This window comes from Electrophorus electricus, chromosome 4 (assembly GCF_041902795.1).
Source record: "Electrophorus electricus isolate QZ-2024a chromosome 4, ASM4190279v1, whole genome shotgun sequence".
Lineage (NCBI taxonomy): Eukaryota > Metazoa > Chordata > Actinopteri > Gymnotiformes > Gymnotidae > Electrophorus > Electrophorus electricus.
Window position 1 is genome coordinate 31615013 of NC_137500.1, and position 10907 is coordinate 31625919.

Sequence of the window (10907 nt, forward strand, 5' to 3'; positions counted from 1 at the left end):
TGATGTTTGATTACCAGAATATTTAATTAAGTCCTGCATTGAATTCTTCCCTTGAGTCAGCTCTATTCACAGGCAGCCTCTGAACAGTTTCATATGACACCACATCACTTGAGCAAATGGGAATGCCGTGAGGACTGCGCCTCCTGACGTCTGACTCCAGGACGAGACCAGAGACGAGAATCTCTGACATCTTTCTGGAATATGGCCAGGAAGTTCTCTACTTTCACTGCCACATCCCTTCATAAACTGTGCTTTACACATTGTGCAAGTGAGTAACAACTGAATAACAGTTCCACTACAGGTCCTAAAGCTGTACGATGTGTTCAGAGTTATTTGTCAAACAAATGTATCACAGATCTGTAATGGAGGACAGATGTCTTAACTCACATATTAAAACAAACAAACTGTAGAAAAAAAAACATTCACTGGTCAGCCAATTCTTGTTTCCCTCTATTCATAGTAACAACACTGTAAAAGCCAGAATTCTCACAACGCAAGGAGTCTTGCAGTTTTGACACATTCATACTTCTACAGCTTTGCCCATGTGTGGAAAGTCACCCCACATCCACTGGTAGTGTTCCTTCAACAAGCTCACAGAAGTACAAACCACCAGATCACTAAAGTGACACACCTCCTGTTCCTGTGATTCCCACTGGCGGATTGCCTGAGTTACTTCCAGGTCTTGGAACTGTTGAGACATGCGCTGGTCGACCTGCCTGCGTCGGTCCTGCAGGAGCTCCATCAGGTCTTCCACCTTCCTACAACTGCTGCGAGCACTACCCACACCTCCTCCACTCTGCAGTGCCTCCTCATCCACCAAGACTCGCAGAAAATCCAGCAACTCAGAGCCCTTGTTCAGCATCAGGATAGATGTCTCCAGCAGACCTGAATATATAGTGTTACACACGCACAAATATATTGAACTTATATATATATATATATATATATATATATATATATATATATATATATATATATATATATATATATACTGAATTTTTTATATATATATATATATATACATACATACACACACACACACACACACACACACACACACACACACACACTGCAGATCAAAATTTGAGAACAACACACAAATGCCAAGGTCACTGTGTAGTCCTGTGTGAATTTATCCTAACAGGAGTAAAAAAAAAGCAGTATTTTAAGCTTATTTCATGTGTTGTATATATTGTAAAGCACAGTATAAAAACTTAAATGAGATAACTGAAAACGAACACTGATTAAATTTAGAGAACACTTTCAGATACCTACAAGTTATTGGTGTTAATCTGGCACCTGGTGCTAATTTCCTTAATTATCTGACAAACCTTATTTAACTGGCAGCCTAACTTTCCAGTTTTCACTGACTTTGCAAGATGGTGAGCCATTCCAAAGTGACTGAAACCCTCTGACAGCAGGTTGTCCAGATGAAGGCCAAAGGGGTGATCCTATCAGCCATAGCAAGAGGAGTTGTTCGTACCAAGTCTGTGATTTCTAGAATATTGCATCTTTACAACATCACAAACCTATTCAAGTCCCCCAAGAAGGCTGGTCACCCACGAAAGGCAAAAGAAAGAAAGGACAGGATAACGCGTAGAATCTCCAAGGGTAATCGGTTCAACACTGCAGCTGGACTTGCTCGCCGGTTCACCACTGAACAGGGTAAGGATCTGTCTCGTCATACAGTGTCTCGATGTTTAAGAGCATTTGGATTGACAGCCCACTCTGCAGTGACCAAACCTCTCATTAGCAGCAAGAATCAAAAGGTTAGACTAACCTTTGAGACGCATGTGTGGACAGAGGAGAAGTGGTCCAGAGTTCACTTTAGTGATGAAAGCAAGTTTATTGATTTGGGTCTGATGGGAAACATTTATGTTCATCAACAAATGGGAAAGACTGAACCCAAAGTGTGTAAAGAAGTCAGTGAAAGGTGGAGGAGGAAGTGTTATGGTGCGGGGAATGTTTTCGGCAGCAGGAGTTGGACTTCTCATACAGCTACATGGCAGAGTGAATGAAAGTGTGTATCAGAACCTTCTTCAGCAACACATGGTTCCTTCCTTGCATTCATCACTCAATCAGCCAGCAATTTTCATGCAGGACAATGCCCCCCATCACACCGCAAAATGGGTAAAGCAGTTCCTTGAAACTGAAAACATTGAAACAATGAAATGGCCAGCCCAGAGTCCTGATCTAAACCCAATAGAAAACCTCTGGAAAGTCCTTGGTGACAAAGTTATGGTCAAGAAACCCACAACAGTCACCGAACTGAAGTCATTCAAAGCAATGATCTGTACATTTCCTACTGACTGGTGACTGTTGTAACCTTCAGAATATGTAGTTGTAATCTTTCCCTGTGCTACAGTCATTGCTGTTCTCTAATTTTGATTATTGTGTTTTCTGCAAAACAAAGGTTTTATGTTGAAATACCTTTTATTATTTTTGTAAAGCACTGTTCTATTGGCATGGTATACCCCCAACAAAAAATCCTTCAAATGTTGACCAATGAAGTTTACATTATTTCTGAAAAAATCAAGTGTTCATAAATTGTTCTCTAATTTTGATCTCCAGTGTATATATGTATATACATACAGTGGGTGAAATAAGTATTGAACACGTCACCAATTTTCTAAGTAAATATATTTCTAAAGGTGCTATTGACATGAAATTCTCACCAGATGTCGGTAACAACCCATCCAATCCACACATGCAAAGAAATCAAACCATAGATGTCCATAAATTATGTGTAATAATGAGAAATGACTCAGGGGAAAAAGTATTGAACACATGAAGAAAGACAGGTACAAAAAGCCATGGAAAGTCATGACACCATCTGAAATCTATCAGTAATTAGAAAGCAATCCTGCCACTTAGTGCAAATTAATATCAGCTGGCTCAACTGATGGCCTATAAAAAGGTGTCTCATTACCAAGGTGCCACACAAAAAACATCTCATGATGGGTAAAACCTGTGAGCTCTCTCAAGATCTTTGCAACCTTATTGTTGTGAAACATACTGATGGCATTGGTTACAGAAGAATATCTAAACTACTGAAGGTTCCAGTGAGCACTGTTGGGGCCATAATCCAGAAGTGGAAAGAACATTATTTCACCATAAACCAGCCACGACCAGGTGCTCCCTGCAAGATTTCAGACAGAGGAGTGGAAAGAATTGTCAGAAGAGTTGTCCAAGAGCCAAGGACCACCTGTGGAGAGCTACAGAAAGACCTGGAATTACCAGGTACAATTGTTTCAAAGAAAACAATAAGTAATGCACTCAACCTCCATGGCCTGTATGCACGCTCACCACACAAGACTCCTTTGCTGAAGAAAATGCATGTTGAAGCACATTTAAAGTTTGCTCAAGAACATTTAGACAAGCCTGTGAAATACTGGGAGAATACAGTCTGGTCAGATGAGACCAAAATGGAACTCTTTGGATGTCATAATTCACACCGTGTTTGGAGGTCAAAAGGTACTGCATATTACCCCAAAAACACCATACCAACAGTGAAGTTTGGAGGTGGGAACATCATGCTGTGGGGCTGTTTTTCAGCATACTGCACTGTCATATAATTCATATAATTGAAGGAAGGATGAATGGACAAATATACCGAGACATTCTTGATAAAAATCTGCTGCCATCTACCAGGATGATGAAGATGAAACAAGGGTGGACATTTCAGCAAGACAATGATCCCAAACACACAACCAAGAAAACTCTCAATTGGAGAGTAGGAGCCCAGTAGGAGCTTCAGGATTTGAAGAGTGTTTGTGCAGAAGAATGGGCCAAAATCACACCTGAGGAATGCATGCAACTAGTTCCTCCATACAGGAGGCATCTTAAAGCTGCCATCATCAACAAAGGTTTTTGTACGAAGTATTAAATACATTTCAGTAAGCATGTTCAATACTTTTTTCCCTGTGTCATTTCTCATTATTACACATAATTTATGGACATCTATGGTTTGATTTCTTTGCATGTGTGGATTGGATGGGTTGTTACCGACATCTGGTGTGAATTTCATGTTAACTGCACCTTTAGAAATATATTTACTTAGAAAATTGGTGACGTGTTCAATACTTATTTCACCTGCTGTACGTATGTATGTATATATAATATATATATAGACATACATACACATACACGCGCGCACACACACACACATATACTGAATTATACATAGGGGTGTCTCAGGTAGCCCTCCCCCTCCCGCGCCCCAGTTCTGATCCAGGGGAATGAATGCAGGATGGACCGTGTGTCTGAGATTTGAAGACTGGAGCAGGGACCCTCCGATGGGAGAGACGTCACAGACTTCTCAGAGTGACGTGCTCTCTGCCGCTCGGGGTCAAGAGGTCAGCTGGGCCGTATTATCTACCTATTACCTTCCCCCAGCCTCTGCTCTTTCCTCTCCCCACGTCCACTCTTTTCGTCTCTTAATTCACTCTCTTAGTCTCTCTCTGTGTCTCTCTCTCTCTCTCTCTCTCTCTCTCTCTCTCTCTCTCTTCCTTCGTTCACACACAATCTCCCTTCTTCTGCCACTGTCTTTTCTTGGACTCCTTTCTCACCGTCTCCCCCAAAATCAGTCTGGCCAGCATTTGACGTTGGAGATGCATGAGGGTTCTCTCACCCCTCCTCGTGCTGCTGAGTCTCTGTCTGAGGTCACAGAGGCAGTCTGATCCGCTGCACCGCTGGCCTGAGTGCTGAAACATCTCTGCTTCGTCCAGCTTGGTGGCAAACTGCATTACAGAGAGAGTATTAATACTGGTGACAGAGCCCAAGTTCTTCATTCCTAAAAAAGGATTTAGTTATTTTATTTATTTGACTTTGCTATTATTGTTGTTGTTGTTGTTCTTTTTGTTGTTGTTATACCAGTTAAAATTAAACTGAGGGAATACCCTGTTTTTATTTTCTTATTTTTCATACATTTTATTCATACATTTGATCATTTTATCATTTTATAGTACAGTATGGTGCAAAAATCAGTAAAAAAAATATATTATGGGTTTTGTTTGTTGTTTAGATTTATCAACATGTCAAATATGTGACTGTAGAGAGGTTAGCAGCCCAGCATTTGAACACAATCCACACTGAAAAAGGCCACCACACATTCTGGTCTCGACAGTAAGGACATCAGATTAGTCAGAGATAAAATGTGTCAGAGGCATCACAAGGGTTTTTGATTTCGGTTTGAGATCCAGATGTTCTTCTCTTCTGGTTTCGCTCAATCGAGCAGATTGAGTTTGAGATTTTATTTTCAGCACCGGTAACAAAGTTCTAAAATGCAACTACATTGAGGGTCCTGCGTTTCTTCACAACACAGATAACACTATCACAACAAGCTATCCACCTAATTAACTAAGGTACTGAAATGATGGTTGCCACTATTCATTCACTTTCTGATAAGGGCATGTTGCTGAAATAACTAGAAATTAATATTATATAAACCATGATTTTAAAAAAATTACACTGGTGAAATGTCCCTTTTCAACACATTTTTTTTTGTTTGTGGAAGAGTTTTATATACTGTGCTATTCTGCAGTAAAAAAAAAAGAAAGAAAAAAAAAGTCAAATTCACAATAGTGAAACCATAGAGCATTAATACCAAACCAGTATCATCCTGCATGCAGCTATACCTGTTTCCTGTACAGAGCATGACGTCTGCATGACATCAGTATTGCTTACTTACTGAGTAAGAGACGTCTGCAAGCAAGAACTGCACTGCAAATGTGTCGACACTAGTTGCTCACTCCAAAACAAACCTTGAAAGTCTGAACTGAAGGCAGCTGTCTCCAGCTGTGTGGCAGATGCTACCCATTATATAACTACATGGTAGAAGTACAGTTTACTGGCTTTGTTTGCAAAACAGTCATCAGTATGGTAATCAAGGGCTTGTTGAAACATGCTGTCCCAAAGCAAAAGCCCATCTTAATCCCATGTTCTACAATTAAAGAAAAATGACCACAGCTCCCTCCTTTGTCTGCAGACACATCCCCCACTGCTGTTTACTTTTTCAGTCCAAACAGCGACAAACTCCAGCCTTTTATCTATAATTTGTCAGCGGAGTGTGAATCTCTAATATCAAAGCTCTGGTTCACCAACACACACACACACACACACTCCTCAAATCCCCATCAAAAACACATTACAGGATGCAGCTGCTGTTTTAAAACGTGAATACACATCATTGTGTGCTCTGATCTTATCACACAATAACACGTTTCCACACAGGAGCTGAGAAAACAAAAAGCAACCATTGCAGTTCAAAACTGAACTATTCATTAGAACATTATTACAAATCTATGACTCCAGGGAGAAGCAGGGCCTGCCACAAACAGCTCAGCCTGTGCTTGCGCTCTCCCTCACGCATGCACATGCTTGCACTCTCTCGCGTGTACTCTCTTGCGCATGCACTCTCCCTAATGTGTGCTCTCTTTCTCTCTCCTCACATGTTTGCACTCTCTTATGTGTACTATCTCTCTCTCTCTCTCTCTCTCTCTCTCTCTCATGCTCCCTCACATGTGTGCTCTCTCTCTCTCTCTCTCTCTCATGCTCCCTCACGTGTGCTCTCTCTCTCTCTCTCTCTTGCTTTCTCTCATGGCAAAGATTCCTAAACTTTTTCTGTCTTCCTCACTCTTTCTCTCTCTGACCCTCTCTCTCTATCAAAGATACGTTGTCTGCTTACGCCTGTACCTTTTGCTACGCCAGGGTGTAAGGAAGCCATTCAGCTATAACCCCATCAGAGAAAATAGTCACAAGAAAAATACATACATGCAAATGAAGCAGATTATTATGCATACATATGTAAATATGTGAGTAGGGGATTTGTTCACTCACTCAGTCTTACTTTATGAAACATTTTATCTTTTTTTAAAGTTATGCCAAGTCCATCTTTTTCACCATGTCTTTCTTCCACATCTCTTTTATATACTTTTCTTTCTATCTCTCTCAAATTAGGCAAGAAAACAAACAGGTAAGGGGAAAAACACATTAAAATACATTATCTACCAATGAAATGATTAACAGCTATTAATCAACAAAAAAAACAGTAAAAAAAATAATTATTGGTTGTCCATTAGGCTGTGACAAGATGCTACAAATCACGCTGCCTTCATGATCAGCCCACCCCCCTCTCTTCCATGATCAGCCCACCCCCCTTTCTTCCATGATCAGCCCACCCCCCTCTCTTCCATGATCAGCCCACCCCCTCTCTTCCATGATCAGCCCACTCCCTGTTCCATTATCAGCCCACGCCCCTCTTTCATGATTAGCTCCCTCTCCTCTCTTCCATGATAAGCCCACCCCTCTCTTCCATGATCAGCCCACCCCCTTCTCTTCCATGATCAGCCCACTCCCTCTGTTCCATTATCAGCCCACTCCCCTCTTTCATGATTAGCTCCCTCTCCTCTCTTCCATGATAAGCCCACCCCCCTCTTTCATGATCAGCCCACTCTCCTCTCTTCCATGAACAGCCCACTCCCCTCTTCCATGATCAGCCCACTCTCCTCTCTTCCATGAACAGCTCACTCCCCTCTTCCATGATCAGCCCTCTCTCCTCTCTTCCATGATCAGCCCACTCCCCTCTCTTCCATGATCAGCCCACTCCCCTCTCCCAGTTATAGGGCAGCTTGTCTTTATTACTGAAATCTAGAAACTCTGCTACCGATGTTCTTATACACACACACACACACACACACACACACACCCTCTCTATCCCTCCCCTCACCTCCAGGGCCCGGTCGTAGAACTGGCAGGCGAGGAGCAGGAGTGACCGTCGTTTCTCCAGGTGCTTGACTAAGGTCTTCCAGGCCTTGCTGAGAGACTGGGCCATGGCATCATAAACCACCTCCTCTCCCTGCTTCTCCTCGGCTGTCTTATCCGCCTTCTCCAGCAGGGTCCACACACCCCCTTCATTTCTCTAGCAAAGGCGGATTCATGTTAATTTGATAAGCAAATTTGCATTAGTCACACAGCAGTGTTTGATGGCACTCAGTTACTCGTGTAACAGTCCAAAAACATCCAAACAGCATTCACCATGTTGGGTTCTGGCCAAGGTTTTCCATGTCAATGGGGAAATTAACGCACAATGCACCTTCTCCATCTTCTGGTAAACAGACACTCCTAAGCACTTGAGCGACTGGGCCCACGTGTTGGCAGCATGGTAGTGTTTGACTTTAATTAGAGCCTTAGCCTGACTTCATTAGTTAGGGTTGGGAGCTGGTCACCGAGCAGCTCTCTCGCTTGCTCGCTCGCTCTCTCTCTCTCTCTCTCTCTCTCTCTCTCTGCACATGCTGAACGTAGCATGAGGAAATGCTTCTGAAGGACATGACTGTGCATTTGAATCAATTGCACATTTGTCCACATGCTCCAAACAAGCAAAGCTGCTCTTTCTGATGGAGTACAGCACACCTGTGTATGGAATATGCAAATATGCACACTCACATTAAGGCCTAAACTCAGCATAGACACTGCACTCAAATGGAAGAGAACTACTGTATATATTATCCTAGTATTCACTACACAGTATACTATAAAAACTAATATTTCATAGCAAATTTCTTGTTACAGGTGTTAAGTGTATCAATCAAGGTCCACTAATTTCATAGCTATTCTTGTTTTAATTGGTATGTGTTCAAAACGCTACCATGCATAGATCAACCCACATTTTTAACGCAACGCTAAGCCAAAATGGTAAAACATCATGACCATAATGACGCAGTAGCTGGTCCAGAGATACTGTGGTGTAGAATCATCTGCTCACAATTGCACGGAAACCTGACATCCGTTTCTGTGATGCAACTGGAGTGAGAAAAATTGGAGCGCACAGTCTTTAACAAGGCCCTGGAGGTGGAGAGATGGCCCCACGGCCTCCCTGCAGGGAAAGCATAAACCCATATACACTGGCAACACGTAGGCAACATGTAGGGAAGGTCTAAACAGCTTTGCACAGAGGCGCTAGTGAGCAAAGGGACCGGAATGGAGATCCAGTGATGGTGGATTAGAGGTACCGCACCTTGAGTTTGGCCAGGAGTTGTTCGTGCCCTTCCAAAAGCTTCTTGGCCTCATGCTGGTTGGAGCCAATCTCGAGCAGGCCCGGACGAGCCTCTGTCAGCTGCACCTGCACGAGGTCTCCGCACTTCATTAGCAACACACACAGATGCAAGAACACACACACACACACACACACACACACACACACACACACAAAATCAGATGACAAATCAAGGCCGTTTTTTACGCGGAGGTAGACCAAGAGAAACATCGCTCCTGTGCGCGCACCTCCCACGCCCACGTCCCTTTGTAGACAGTAAACAACTTGGGGAAACGGGTCCCCCGGAGGTGTGGAAAAAAGAATGGTACGCGAATGTCACCGCGGCGATGACAGCATGCAAGCTGGCCCTTAGTGTGACCTCAGCAGGAAAAACATCCTGATGTGAGCAAGAAGAAGATGGCCATTTGGGGCACATTGGTGGAAATGCAAGGAGCTCCACCAGCTGCCACCGTTTGTCTAAGATGCGATACCAAAATGCGGGAAAGCTGCTGCTGAGGTGCGGGCCACTGGCTGTTTAATTGTCAGCGCTGTATATTTTAAGTGCGTTGGCAGTGATCATTATGCAGGCATGTGGGCCCATTGCTAAGCACGTGCCTTTGCCTGCTGTGCACACTGGGCAAGTGCCAGAGGGGTGAAGGGCTCTGGGGAAAGAAAACGTCTCCTTTCTGCTTCTTCCATCGTCAGCGCAATGCTTGGCAGCCACAACATGAGCTAAAAGTACAAAAGATTTCCATCAGATTGGAAGAAACTTTTATCAATAATTCAGAGCTTAGATACGGCACAGCGTTTGTCATGGTGCAGGGCCTAAATATTTCACAGCTGTCGTTATCCTCCCTGTGGGAGCTGCGCTGACAAACATGAACATTAAGGAGCCGTGTCAGGCCTTGGGAGACGTTCACGTTGTGTAGCTGGATCTGCTCTTATTGGCACCTGAAATGGAAGATAGATTTATTTATTTTGCCCGACTCCCCAACCACTGATAGCTAAGGATTATGACGTCACAGATGAAACAGGAAGTTTATACTTTGAGCAGCACACGGCACAAATCAATGCTGATTGCTTCAACAAAGAGGCCGCCAGATGGATAGCTTCGGTCATTTCAGAGCTCTGTGGTAATAAGATAGCAGTCAAAATCCCTGTTAAATAATGCTTAAAAGAGCTTGATAATCTGTTTTAACATTATATAATGTATGTAATCCATTAAAAATACGAGTAAAATATCGACAGGTCACAGCAGTGTTTACTTAGAGCATAAACAATACAATAAAATAATAATATTTAGTGTGCTCTCAAAAATATGTACTAAATTCAGTGCTTAGGTACACAGATAAAAAGCTTATAAAACTTACAACCAAGAGTCCTTCCCCCAACCCCTAAGGAAAAGAACAGCTGAAAGTCAAGGTACCTTCAACACAGCTACAACAATCTGCGTGTCTCCTCCCTGCACTGCCACTGTGCTGAGCGCTGTAGTGGATGGCTGACCTCGTGGGTCACCTTCGCTGGACATTGTCCTCAGAGTCCCGCACGTCCAACAACCAGGATGGTCAAGCTGTTGCAGGCACAGAGTAATCCACGTTCCTGCTGCAATCTAGAATTTACATTCCACTGTTCCTATCACCAGTACTCTGCGGATGTCCCGGCAGGCGCTCAAACCCAAACAAAGAGTGCTCTCTGTCCCGGGGGAAGGGGGTGGAGGGGGAGAGAACTGTATTAAAGCAGCAGTGTCGTCATCAGAGGCCGAGACTCCTCCCCACACCGCGGGTCCGGTCCCGGATCATCTGTGATGGCGGCTGTGCTCCAGAACGGTGCTCGTGCAGTCCTGGGGCAGCTCCTGTGAGTGGGAAGTCTGATGCTA

The 10907-nt window shown here is 43.4% G+C and overlaps 1 protein-coding gene across 5 annotated transcripts in view; it reads right to left on the bottom strand.

Moving 5' to 3' along the window:
• The window catches only part of ccdc141 (coiled-coil domain containing 141), a 31848-nt gene extending 20941 nt beyond the window's left edge, over nucleotides 1-10907 (bottom strand). For 2 of the 5 annotated variants that reach the window (XM_081713304.1, XM_081713307.1), the window contains exons 1-6: nucleotides 10458-10906; nucleotides 9647-9763; nucleotides 9014-9136; nucleotides 7727-7918; nucleotides 4631-4739; nucleotides 632-885 (exon numbers count right to left, since the gene is read on the bottom strand). In XM_081713304.1, coding sequence (XP_081569430.1) covers nucleotides 632-885; nucleotides 4631-4739; nucleotides 7727-7918; nucleotides 9014-9136; nucleotides 9647-9763; nucleotides 10458-10559 — 897 coding nt within the window. In that variant the 5' untranslated portion in view covers nucleotides 10560-10906. Of the gene's footprint in view, nucleotides 1-631; nucleotides 886-4630; nucleotides 4740-7726; nucleotides 7919-9013; nucleotides 9137-9646; nucleotides 9764-10457 lie in introns of all 5 variants that reach the window. The other 3 variants (XM_081713305.1, XM_081713306.1, XM_035536433.2) reach the window with 3 other exon arrangements.